We start from the raw sequence: 13,737 nt of genomic DNA, 5'->3' as shown, positions 1-13,737 counted from the left end.
CAGTTCAGCAGCATTACAAAGTCTGTGTATTCAATTACAAAGGGACTTAACCACAATCAGTGTAACATAATTCTTTGTACCCTCAATGAATCCCAAAAAAAGAAAAAAAGTCAAAATATGTGTATTATGGTTGTTTGAACTGACTGGTAAATAGTCTAAGCCACAAAAACCCAGTCCACAAATGTCAAAGAATAGATTAATGCGGGCATGGGAAATCTGCAACTTTCTTCACTGTTCAGATCTTTACAGTGGCTATCATAGGAGAAGCATGTGGTACACATTTCTTTTCTTCCTTTTTTTTTTTTTGGCAGTTTTTGGCCGGGGCCAGGTTTCAACCCACCACCTCCAGTATGTGGGGCCGGCGCCCTACCCCTTTGAGCCACAGGTGGCTCCGCTATGGTTCACATTTCTGTGTTGCTCTGGCCCAGTGTCTTTAACCTTTTTTCATCTCACAGTACACTTGAACCTATAGTTACCCTTCCATGGCACACTTAAATTATGTTGATCAAAAAATAAAAAAGACTTAAAAAAATATGTACTTACTGTGCTTTGAATTTCTTTTGAAAATAATTTCATGAGTGATCTTTAAAAATGTTTGTGGCACACTTAAGATCCTCTCACAGCACACCAGTGTGCCTGAGCTCACTGGTTGAAAATTACTGCTCTAGTATCTTGCCTGCAGCAGACATAATTCTGATTGCTTCTCCAATCAGAAAAAAAGTGAACAGAATTCTTTAAATCCCCTGAGTGTGGGGGAAACTACAGCATGGCAGTTTTCATCAAGTAGCACAAAAGACTAGCAGTTGATGATGTGCAGTGACCACCCGTGTGCTCTGGTACATATGTATGATATATGTACACTATGACAAAGGAGTACAGATTATGTAGCATTGGCTGATTTTGTCTACATGTCTCTCTAGTCATGTACCAAGCATTTCTTGAACAACTAATATACACCAGGCATTATGTTAGGGGCCAGAGTGTGGTCTTTACTGTGCTGCTTTAAAGAAGAGAGACAGCCATGTAGTAAAGTGGTTCTCGTTGCAGCTAATAAAACTCAAGAGGCCGGGTGAATACTGTGAATACTGTCAGCTACCGGCCTGGGTGTTCCAAAGTAGTGGGTGTCCTTTCTGCAATTATTCATCCCTCTTGAGCTGCCACACAGAGCAAGCAAACCTGATATCCCAGCTCTTTGTAAAATCTCCCAGATTTCTACACTGGAATAAAAACTACTCAGTAAACTCAGCTAAGTTCATTCTTAGGAATTTCTGCCCAAAGTTAATAATAATCATTAGAAAACAAAATTATAGAAAAGAACAATGACTCCCTCCTACTTTGCTAGTGATAAACTGTGATAATAGCAGACATTCCTACATAGATCTTATAAGTGAAAGGAGGGAAAAATATACTTTGCAGAGTAACTATTTGGATGAATACCTTAGGTAAAATTGTTTAAGATATTTGTTCCTTATCTAAGTTATTCTTAATAATAATGACAAAAACTCTTCCCTTCCTCATAATGGGAAAACAAGCAAAGTGTATTTTAAGCCACAGCATGAAAATTTCCCAACCTTATCAAAGCAAAATGTTTATTTCACTTTCCTGTAATAATTAATATCTGTCCTAATATATCATAAAACTGGAAAGATTTGTGGCAAAACCCCCACAGCTGGGAAGTCTGACGTTAATATCAAGTTTTCTTTTGTTCCAGAATTGTCTGTTTCACAGCAATATCACCAGTGATTTAAAAGCATTTACAGACAAGTTTGGTTTTGACGTCCTCATCCTGTTTGCCAGCAGCCTGTCAGAGGAGCAGCAGCCAAAACGACAGATTGCTGTGTACTCTGAGAACTTAGAGCTGTGCAGTCAGGTGAGCTCTTCCTCCAAGCCAAGAGGTTTCATGAAACCCTAACCATTGCCTCTCAGAACATGCAGGGCAAGACTGGAACAGATTGATGGCTTATAAGAAATCGGCGGCTACATGAGGTGGCTCACACCTATAATCCTAGCACTCTAGGAGAGGCCCAGGGGGAGGATTGCTTGGGGTCAGGAGTTGCAGACCAGCCTGAGCAAGAATGAGTCTCTACAAAAAAATAGCAAAACAAGCAGGTGTAATGGTGTACACTTGTAGTCCCTGCTACTCAGGAGGCCGAGACAGGAAGATCACTGGAGCCAGGATTTTGAGGTTACAGTGAGCTATGATGATGCTACAGCACTCTAGCCTGAGTAACAGAGCAAAACTGTCTCACAAAGACAGAGATCAAGAGAGAGAGGGAGAAATTGGCCCAAGAGACAGGGTCTTAGAGGCTTTGAGTTTTAGGAAATATTGGGGGTATTTTGCATACTGGGCCTTTTTTAAAAGCTACTCTCATGAGCATTTCTCTTCTGGACTGAATCCATAGAGTGAAAGATCAGATCTTTCTCATCCGAGTGGGGACGAGTCCTCCTCTGGGTTCTGTTTTCTTCAATGTTTACTCCCTGGTGATACCTGACTAGGGTTAGCCCCTGTGTCCTGTGTTTAGGAACTGGTGATCTAATATACTAACCAGAGATAGTTTGCCTCTAGGCACTAAAACTCTAGGTAATTAGTTGGAGACTGTAGGTTGATAGCTGAGTTTTTTTAACCCAAGGTCTAGGAAATAAAAAAATGAATGAATTAGACTCTTCGTGCATCCAAGGGTGGCTAGAGGCAAAGTCTCTACCCATTTCTTCTTTCTTTCCTCCAACAACTCCGTCTTGTCTCCCTTGACACATGGCTTTGTGTTCTGTTAGGCTTTCTTTGCTTTCTCAAGGCCAAACATAAGACCCCTGCCCCTGCCATGGGCACATTTCGCTCCTGCGTCTCTGGCCCACATGCATGCTATCAGCAGCCTGTGGCATTTTCAGGGCTTTATTCTGTAACTTGTTTCAAAGCTAAATTTCATCTTTGGTCACTGGCTTCCCAGGGATAAAAGTTAGGTCTCCTAAGCCCCCAGTATGGTGGTTTTCAAATCACCCTTAGCAGCAGAGCCCTTTTTCAAACCTAGCTGAAAATGGATTCATTAAAATAGACAAAAGTAGAAGAGAAACCACCACCACCCTCCCAAGCCCACTCCACGTTAGCAAAAGCTGAGGGCAGTTCCTCTCAATCTGGAGCCACACAGACAGGGCCGAGACCCTGCACTCAGAACTCAGGCTCCCTCACTTTTTGAATAAGTTATTTAACTTTCCTCTGTTTTCGTTTTCTCATAAATAAAGAAGGAATAAAAAGAGTCCCTGCCTTGTGCTATCAGAGAAATCCTGTGAGGATTAAAGGAGATAATTCATGTAAAACCCTTAGAAACATACCTGGCATGTGAACGCACTCAAGAAATGTTAATTATTATTGTTGTGATGGTGCTCACTGTGGTGGTGGTGGTGACTGTTATTTTTATTTTTATTTACACTAATCTAGGGGGGCCATTTCAAAGTCTCAGTGAGGGCAAATACTCCTAATATTTCCTTGAGATCAGAGAGCCACACCCCACTTCTGGCCTGGCACTGACCCTCCTCCCAGGGCCCAGGCCTCTCAGGTTCCCTGGGGCAGAAAGGGACAGTTGGGGCCTGGCACTCTTTGGGCTCCTGGTGGCTTCTTTGTCTTTCCTACCTTCTCTTACCAGATGAGGTCGTCAGAGGTTAAAGCAGACCTGGCTGCCTGACCCTGAACGGGAGCCTCTCTCCTGCCCACTTCTCCTCATTCCAACAGTTTGCTCTTAGTTCTTGTTGGGGACCAGCTTTCTCTACTTTTTCATAAACTTAACTTCCTCTTGAATGACATCATACTATACAGAGTAAAGAAGTTAGGTGTTGGGTGGCCAATATGAGACCAGAACTGGCCTGTGGCTCTTTGCCTATAATTTTCAGGAGCCACTGAAATTGAGTAGCGGGATTTAGAGTTAAATGCAAAGGCAATTTGATAGGGTTGGTGTTATATTAAGTGGGACTTTTCATGTTTCACATCATACAGTTCTCCATTGTTTCGAGGTTTCATTCTAAACAGATAAACACAGGTTAATTTTATGTTTTAAAAAACTAAGAAAGGAAAATTGCCAAGTGCAGAGACTGAGTACTCACGCGAACCCCTGTGCCTCCCAACAGATTTGCTGTGAGCTGGAGGAGTGTCAGGATCCTTGCTTGGAACTGGAGCCCTGTGATTGTGGCTGTGATGAGATCCCGGTGTACCAGCAGGAGGACCCTTCGGTGACTTGTGATCAAGTGGTTCTCCTTGTCAAGGAAGTCCTCAACAGGAGGTGTTCGGAGATGGCCTCCAACAGCCGGACATCCTCAACAGAAGCCGTGGCAGGCAGTGCTCCCCTCTCCCAGGGATCTTCCGGGATTATGGAGCTGTATGGTTCTGACGTAGAGCCTCAGCCCAGCTCTGTGAATTTCATTGAAAACCCTCCAGATCTCAATGATTCTAACCAGGCTCAGGTGGATGCCAACATAGACCTCGTTAGCCCAGACAGTGGGTTGGCCACCATTAGGAGCAGCCGTTCATCTAAGGAGAGCTCAGTTTTCCTCAGTGATGACAGCCCAGTTGGAGAAGGAGCTGGGCCTCACCATAGCCTCCTTCCAGGGCTTGACTCCTATAGTCCCATCCCTGAAGGGGCAGTAGCAGAGGAGAATGGTCGGTCTGGAGAACCCAGTGAACACTTTGACCTCTTCAACTTTGACCCAGCTCCTATGGCTTCTGGGCAATCCCAACCATCTTCCCATTCTGCAGACTACTCCCCAGCAGATGACTTCTTCCCCAACAGTGATTCATCAGAAGGACAGCTCCCTGCTGGGCCTGAAGTGCTTGATGGGATGGGGATCAACATGTGTAATCATTCATCCAGTTCGCTTCTGTCAGGGCCTGGCAAAGATAACCTTGTGGAATTTGATGAGGAGTTTGCTCAGAGACAAGAAAGTCCTAGACATAACTCTGAAAGAAATTTGAGCTTGACAGGTTTTGTGGGAGATAATTCTCCTTCACCAGAAAGGCTAAAAAATATTGGAAAGAGGATCCCACCAACACCTATGAATAGCTTTGTAGAAAGTTCACCATCTACTGAAGAACCAGACTCGCTCTATCCAGAAGATACAGCTCAAAAAACAATCAACACAGGTCACATGGGGCCACCTCAGACCCGTGCACGGTGCAGCAGCTGGTGGGGTGGTTTGGAAATTGACTCCAAAAATATTGCAGATGCTTGGAGTTCCAGTGAACAGGAGTCTGTCTTCCAAAGCCCTGAATCATGGAAAGATCCTAAGTCAAGCTCAGTTGATAGAAGAGCCTCAGATTCTATATTTCAACCAAAGAGTCTTGAATTCCCAAAGTCAGATCCCTGGGAGCCTGAATTTGGTCAGCCGAAACTAGGTAGCAATGATAATCAAGACCCAAATGAAGAAAGCTTGCAGTTTCAGAACCTACCCACAGAGAAATCACATTTGCCAGATGCTTCTCCCAGGGGAACAAACCACCTGATAGAAGACTTTGCTGCTTTGTGGCATTCAGGTCACTCTCCCACAGCGATGCCTGAGCCATGGGGAAATCCTACAGATGATGGTGAACCAGCAGCTACAGCAGCATTCTCAGGCTGGAGTGCCTTTGGTAAAGAAGATAATGATGAAGTTTTAAAAAATACCTGGAATCTGCACCCAACCAGTGGTGAGAAACCTTCTGTGAGGGACCCCAATGAGTGGGCCATGGCAAAGAGTGGGTTTTCTTTTTCTTCAGAAGACCTACTGGACAATTCACCCAGTGAAACAAAGAATGAAGCAGCTCCAGAAATGTGGGGCAAGAAGAACAAGTCTAGGGATAATGTCCTAGCACCTGGAAATCCCAGTTCTGATCTGGGTCACACATGGAATAATTCTAAGCCACCAGAGGCTGATCCAAATGGTTTAGTAGATCCCAAAAGTAGGGGGAAGGTATATGAAAAAGTAGACTCCTGGAACCTTTTTGAGGAGCATATTAAAAAAAGAGCATCTGATATCCCAGCTCCTTGGGAAGATTCCTTCTTATCCTATAAATGTTCTGATTACAGTGCATCGAACATGGGAGAAGATTCGGTCCCTTCCCCCTTGGACACCAACTACTCCACCTCTGACTCCTACACTTCACCAACATTTGCTGGGGAGGAGAAAGAAACTGAAAGCAGGCCAGTGGCTAAAGAAGAAGGTTTTGAGTCAAAAGATGCTAACTCTACTGCTCAGGAAGTCGAAACTTCTCCTCTGTCACTGCGGCAGCCGCCTAGAGATCGGATCATTTCAGGGCCTGCGAACCTAGACATGTGGGCTTCCCCGCATGCAGAGAATGTCTCGGAAACAAATGCTGCCCACTACCTGGATAAAAATTTACTCAAGACAGAGCACACGGATGGTAAGAGCATCTCCACAGAGGACGACATGGGGGAAAGCAGCCAGTCCAGTTACGATGACCCCAGCATGATGCAGCTTTACAACGAGACAAACCGGCAGCTGACGCTTCTGCACAGCAGCACCAACTCGCGGCAGGCGGCCCCCGACTCGCTCGATTTGTGGAACAGAGTGATTCTGGAGGACACGCAGTCCACGGCCACCATCTCTGATATGGACAATGATCTGGACTGGGATGACTGTAGCGGGGGTGTGGCGATCACCAGTGATGGCCAAGAAGAAGGATACATGGCCGATGGCTCGGAACCAGATACCCGGTTTTCAGTGAGACAGCTGGAACCCTGGGGCACGGAGTATCAGGAAGGTAATCAGGCAGACTGGGAAGCCCCTGCCTCTGCTGAGCACCCCAGGGATGCCACTCCCAACCAACCCCGGGAGCTGAATGAGAAAAGTGGACAGCTGATTGCCAACAGCATTTGGGATTCCGTCATGAGAGATGCAGACACGTCCTCACTCATGTTACCCGGCTCATCAGATGTTACAGTTTCAGAACAAAGCAAATTACCTCCTGAAATGACCAGCCTTGCTGCAAATGCTAAGGGTGCTTGCCCCCCAGATGTGCCGGAAGCCTCTGGAACCAGTGAGTCAGGAGCACTTACCCCTCTTCTTGACCTCCAGGAAACACGGAGGGAGACCCTGCAAAGTGATATGGTATCCTTGGGGACCACGTTTGAGAATCCAGGACATTTTGCATGGAAAGGTAATAGCTATGGACAAAGTGAGAGTGAGGAGGAGGCCAGCAGAGCCCCTGACAGGGGCAGCCCCGATGAGGAGGAAGCCTTAGGCCCTGGGGTGGGTAGCATCTTGAGCATTTCTGAAAAAGGGCAAAGTGACCAGGAACTCTCTTCCCCAGTGGCATCTGACCATCAAAAAATCTGTGGTGAATCAGGCAAAATCGGCTCTCTTTCAGTCACTTTCAGTCCTCAAACTGAGGAACCAGAGGAAGTCTTACTGTTTGAGGAGTCTTATAATCGAGACTGCTGCAATACGCAAACAGAAGCATCTGCAGGCAACCTGCAGGCAAAAGATGCCTACGAAAAGGACTTCACGAGTCACAGCAATTCAGAAGCAGCCACTGACAGTTCAAGTGAGATAAATCTAACAAAAAATGTATCCTTACCTGAAATGGATCTTGAGGAAACAAAAGAATGTGACATTCTGGAGCCAGAGAGAGTGAACGCAGAGCACCCTCATGAATTTCCCCGAAGCCTTGACATTCAGGATGGCCCTCTAGACAGTCCCACGCAGGTCAGTGGCACAAGACCTGAGATAACTGAGAGTCTTGAAGTTAAGGAGACTGAGAACAGTCTTCCAAGAGCAAGTTCACCTGGAAGTGATGACAAAGGTAGTATGTCTACTGAGTATTCTCATTCAAGTGCCTCAAGTCCTGACCTCAATGATTCTTCAGCTGCATTGACTTCCTGGGGCCAACAGCCCCCTACTGAGCATCAGGAAGAGAACAGAGATAACTGGAGTGAGCAAAATTGCCAAGAAGCTAAACTAATTACCAGCACTGATGGCCAAGTAGAAGTAATTACTGAAATGAAGGATTTAGAGAAAAACAAAATGGATGAGTTTGAAAAGAGTTTTGATAACAAAGTTCCTAAATTTTTAGAGATTTGGAATGACTCCCTTGATGGTGACTCCTTATCCTCTTTATCCAGCCCTGAAATAGGTAAATATTCTGAATATATAGGTGCACATCAGGAAAGAAATCTAATGGCTAGTCCCCAAGAGGAAAATGAACATGACATTCCTGCAACCATGCAGCCAGAAGATGCCAAGGTCATTTCAAACAGCTCTGGTTCTGATGACGGTGGCGAAGAGTCAGTGGAGGAAGAGACCCATTTGGCCACTTGCCATATTGCTCAGAGTGAACCCAGAGTTTGGGATTCAACAAATGAATCTAACAATAAGTTCTTGGCGACAGTTGATCCCAAGTCTGAGGAATTTTCTGACCATCTCGGCAGCTCAGAACCAACAGAGAATAAGATTAAGTCAAACCCAGGCAGTGATGATCCACAAAGCAGCCCTGATCACTGGAATTTTTCACCACTAATGGAAACTGAAATACAGGTTACAGCAGCAGTGGAGGAGACACGCTCTTCTCCAGAAACAAGGAAGGCAGGAGATGTTACATGGCACGTGTCTCCCAAACCTGGACCAAAGAATGAAGATAATTCTAAGCTAGAAATGCTGGACTTCTCAGCCAAGAGCAGCAAGTGGTGGGAGGCCTCATGGCGGGAGCACAGACCACCTGAGAGTGTCTTGGAAGGCAAGCTGTCTGACTCCAGTGGTGTGTTAGAGATGAATTCTTCAGGGCACCAGAATGTAGGTCCCTGGGGAGTGCCCCTTCAGGGTGGTACCCAGTCCTTGGATACACACTGTACCAATCCTTTCAATGACGAACATCAGTCACCCTCTCTGGATGGTGACGGGGAGAGCTCCCATGACAAGCTTTGGAACATTCAACCAAGGCAGCCAGACCCAGATGCTGATCAGTTTAGCCAGCTTGTGATATTGGACCAAATTAAAAGAAATGACTCAAGAGAACAAACCTTTGTGCCTTCAGCTGGTGATGAAGTCACTTCTGAAACGCCTACCCAAGAGCAGCATCAGGGTACCACTCTGTCAGTCTGGGATCATCCAGACCCAGCATTTACTCACACCAGTGAAAATGGATGTGTTTTATCTATTGTTCCAACTATTGAAACAAATTGGCGGGAACAAGAACAATCATGCCTCAGTGAAGTGACAAATTTGAGCGTCGCCACAGAAAATTTCCCTGCTGTCAGTTCTCCCACTCAACTGATAAGGAATTCAGGCTCTGAATGGGACAGCTCTAGCCCTAGTAAGGACCCCCAAGGTACCTTTGTTCCAGATATTTTGCATGACAACTTTCAAGAGAGCGGGCAGTTGGCCTCAGCTTCACCTGACTTGTGGACGGATGCCAGGCAGCCCTTCAGTTTGAAAGCAGATGGTGAGAACCCTGATCTACTGACTCACTGTGAGCATGACAACGATTCTCAGGCTTCCCAAAGCCCTGATATATGTCATGACTCTGAGGCGAAGCAGGAGTTTGAGCAGCGCATCAGTGCTTGCATGGGACCTGACGAGGGGCCCGGTGAGCTTTATCTCACTGAGCCAGAGAATGATGAAGAGCCAAGTCAGCAGCCCGGGCAGGAATTGGTCCCCTACAATCCCAAACTCTATTCTGAAAATGCAATTCCATTGCCTCCAATTGGCAATCAAACAGACATAAATTGCTTCTCCCAGCATGCTGCCGAGAAAGGTTCTCCCGAACCTTCTAAAATAAGTGGTGTCAATAATCTAGGTTTAAAAGCATCAGAGATAGGAACCAGTCCAGATGTAGCACCAATTTTGGAACCTGTTGACAGAACAAGCCCAAGGATGGAAAATATGGGAGCCAGCATTTTTGTTACTCACCAAGAGACACCTGTGGAAGGAAATGCTTCCTGGATATCAGAGGGCTTGTCTCCGGAGAGTCAGACAGGTGCAGAAGCCTTATCTAATGGTGAACCACCTTTTGCTTCTGAGAATCCTGCCACAGTTACTGATGCTTTGCTAGCTTCAGACACTTGTCTGGATGTAAGTGAAGCTGCCTTTGATCACAGTTTCAGCGATGCCTCTGGTCTCAACACATCCACCGGAACAATAGATGACATGAGTAAACTGACATTGTCAGAAGGCCATCCCGAAACCCCAGTTGATGGGGACCTTGGGAAGCAAGATATCTGCTCTTCCGAAGCCTCGTGGGGTGATTTTGAATGTGAAGTAATGGGCCAGAACATTGATGAAGATTTCCTGAAGGAGCCCGAACACTTCCTCTATGGTGGGGACCCTCCTTTGGAGGAAGATGCTCTGAAGCAGTCGCTGACACCGTACACACCTCCCTTTGACTTGTCCTATCTCACAGAACCTACCCATGGTACTGAAACAGCAGAGGAAGCTGGGTCACCAGAGGATGAGTCCCAGGGGAACAAAGCAGCCGAGATAGTTCTTTCTGCCCTTCCTGATCAAAACAATGCTGAGACCAAAAATGGACAGCCTGGACCCCAGCTGGTTGTGCTGCACATTGATGAAGACCCTGAGTCCGTTCCTTTGCCTGTAGAAACAGGCTCCACTGTTGTCTCTCCATCAAACTTTGACTGGGAAGTAGAAACGGATAATTCTGATTCACCAGCAGGTGGCGACATAGGACCACCAAATGGTAAGACCCAGTCCATTTCTCTATCCTCCAAAACAGCTGCTTTGATTAAACCAGTGCATTTGTAAAACACTCTCTTCTTACCAATAAGGGTAGGGAGGAACTAACCACATTTGCAGGACACGCCTAATTGGGTTATGTATAGAAGCAGTCAAAATCTACATGTAACGTGTATGTAATACCTATCCTTGATAGCGTATGAGAAAGTTAAACAGCTCTGCAAAATAAAAAATATTTCTTAAGTTACCTCTTTTCAGAAGATCATTTGCAAAGATCACAAATCACATAATGTGTTAATTAATTCTTGTTGTCCCCTTCTCATCTTCAACTTCCACTTCTAGGTGCCAGCAAGGAAATATTAGAGTTGGAAGAAGAAAAAATAATTCCTACCCAAGAGCCTGAACAGATAAAATTCAAACACGAGGAGGAAAGACGCACAGAGAAGGATAGAGATAACCACGTCCTGCACATGGATTACATACTTGTAAACCATGAAGAAAATTTACCCTTGAAGCCAGGGGCCTGTGAAGCAAGACCAAGCATCTCTGAATTAGGAGAGTTGTATAGAGGTTCCGAAGAAACGGGGCTGCCTGGAACTCAATTAGCAAGCTTCCCAGACACGTGTCAGCCTGCTTCCTTAAATGAAAGAAAAGATCATTCTGCAGAGAGAATGTTTTCCAAACATGACGAGAGATTATCTTTTGAGAGCCCTGTGCAAGATCAGAGTTGGATGGTCTTGGGCCATGGTGAGGCTGGCAATCTTTCGTCAGAAGAAGCCAGGGATGGAGGGACTGCATGGCCTGGCAAGACTGTGGAGCCATTCCCTGATCTTGGCATGAACAAGGCCCCCCAGATGCAAGTTTTGGGAGAAATAAAGCCTCTAGAATCTTCAGCACTAGAGGAAGCTTCTGGTCTGACCAGCCAATCACGGAAGAACAAGAGCCACAGCAGGGCCAGCCCGGATGCTGTTATACTGCAGCCTGTCACCCATGACAATGAATGGGAAATGCTTTCACCACAGCCCTCTCAGAAAAACATGCTCCCTGACACGGAAATGGAGGAGGAGACTGAGTTCCTTGAGCCCAGAACCAGGAAACCAAGATCAAATGGGTAAGCAAAAAGCTGGATTCATTTTTTCCTAAAAATCATTTAATTTAGAAGCCTGGAGATTGATGAGGGGTTATGGAATTTGAAGAATACCTGGATGACACTTGCTTCGCTCACATGTGTTGTGAGGCACCCTGTCACTAAAAGCAGTGACTAGATAATTATAATCCCAAGGATGATTCGTACACATTTTCACCTGAAAAATGCCCTTCAATTTCCATCTAAACTTTTATCTACCCTCCTGATTCCCTTTCCCACCTACTGCGATATCTATGTGCCTTTTAAACAGGCATTTGAAACTAGAAGGCTATGGCCACTAGTTAATTAACCAGACCCTACTATGTGCAAGGCGCTTGGCACGTGTTATCTCATTTAATCCTTATACAGGGCTGGGGGGAGTCAAGAGGGTGGGGTAGAACAGAAGGACTCAAGGGCTAAAAGGGATCTATATCTTGGCTAGAATTAAGTAACCGGCATGAACTCTGGGATTCAAAGCTTTCCATTTCTAAAGCTCACACTTTCCTAGCTGACACGCTTCTAACACAATCTGGTTCCTGTCTTGCAGAAACAGCGGTGCTTTCTGGTTTTACGTAAGCAGCTAACTCACAGGTGGAGATAAAGAGACTCCACATAGGCTCCGCATATTAAAGTGTTTATGACCCAATTGGCTGCAAAATTGGCAAACCCTCTTCACATCGGTGATTTGATCATTCCTTCATTCACTGACCCGTTTATTCACTCACTATATTGTTTTTTGATAATTTGCTCTGCGCCATGTTTCAGGGTAGCCAATGAGCATATTATATACCAGCGACCAGGATGTCATTACTGCCCTCAAGCTTTCAGGCTCTGCTATAACTGTTCAGCATTCTTCAGTTCTCTTAATTTGCCCCTATAAAGCCCTCCTTGCTTCAAACTATGAAAAGGGCAAATTGTGAAAAGTAATTGAAGTGAAGGGAGAAATTTTTGTTTCCTCCTTAAAATGCAGTAGAGAAAAGATATCTTTCTAACTCAGTTTGGGAGCATAAAGGACTGCACACAGCACGTGCCCACTGTGAGTCAAGCTGGATTGCAGTCTGGCCCTCCCATAATGGCTTCTATATTTTAGGATTAACCCCAGGCTTCAGTGTTCTCATCCATAAAATTAGTGGGTTGGGCTGAGAGATCTCAAGCCTTCCTGCATTATTAAATTCTGTGAGCTTAATTTCTGTGGAAACAGAGTGTGACCAGCAGAGCTTTGGCATTCACAAATTACATTTCTTGATGAAAGGAACAGAGACAACAGAGAGACTAGCAGAGGTTTATTGAGGGTTCAGAAAGTGCCAGAAGGAGCTAAAAGCTATCACATATTCAAGTGCAGTTTCATGAATCCAGATATTTTCAGTTAGCCCTATCTTTCTTTCCTCCTGTCAAGCTATTTCCTTCCAGAGAGACCCCAGATCCGTTATCAGAAAGAGCAGCAGATGGATCCCAGCAGCCCCACTGGCACAGTTATAGATTGAGCTCACAACTCAGGCAGCCTTGACTTGGCTGGGCGACTGTTTGGCTTCTGCTCTGCATTTTGCACATGCCCCTGAAATCCAACAGATGACAGTCTTCAATTGTGTCACCAGCACCTTTTCTTTCAACGAGATTTCTTTGCTCATCTCTTTCCATCGAAACTCTGTAGTAATGACACTTTTCTCACAATGGGGTCAGGGGCAATGTTCCTGCCAGCATTTGTGTTACCTTCTGCATAAATAATGACTGAATGTATTTGAAAGTTTTCTTTTATGGTAGATTCTAGGAGGATACAGCTTTGTCTAAAGCAGTGGATATTGAGACCAGCAGCATCAGTGCTCCCTGAGTACTTGTTAGAAATGTAAATTACAGGACCAGGCGCAGTGGCTGATGGTTGTAATCCTAGCAATCTGGGAAGCTGAGGTGGGTAGATTGCCTGAGCTCAAGGGTTTAAGACCAGCTTG

At 45.4% G+C, this 13,737-nt stretch overlaps 1 protein-coding gene across 4 annotated transcripts in view; it reads left to right on the top strand.

Annotated features, from left to right (window-relative positions):
• The window catches only part of PRUNE2 (prune homolog 2 with BCH domain), a 297,926-nt gene that overhangs the window by 197,724 nt on the left and 86,465 nt on the right, over positions 1–13,737 (top strand). For all 4 annotated transcript variants that reach the window (XM_053575620.1, XM_053575648.1, XM_053575640.1 and 1 more), the window contains exons 7-9: positions 1,712–1,870; positions 4,117–10,669; positions 11,008–11,776. In XM_053575620.1, the coding sequence (XP_053431595.1) occupies positions 1,712–1,870; positions 4,117–10,669; positions 11,008–11,776 (7,481 nt within the window). The remainder of the gene's footprint in view (positions 1–1,711; positions 1,871–4,116; positions 10,670–11,007; positions 11,777–13,737) is intronic.

The sequence above is a fragment of the Nycticebus coucang genome, chromosome 2, assembly GCF_027406575.1.
Source record: "Nycticebus coucang isolate mNycCou1 chromosome 2, mNycCou1.pri, whole genome shotgun sequence".
Taxonomy (NCBI): domain Eukaryota; kingdom Metazoa; phylum Chordata; class Mammalia; order Primates; family Lorisidae; genus Nycticebus; species Nycticebus coucang.
Note: the sequence above shows the minus strand (reverse complement) of the source record. Positions and strands in the feature narration are given on the sequence as shown.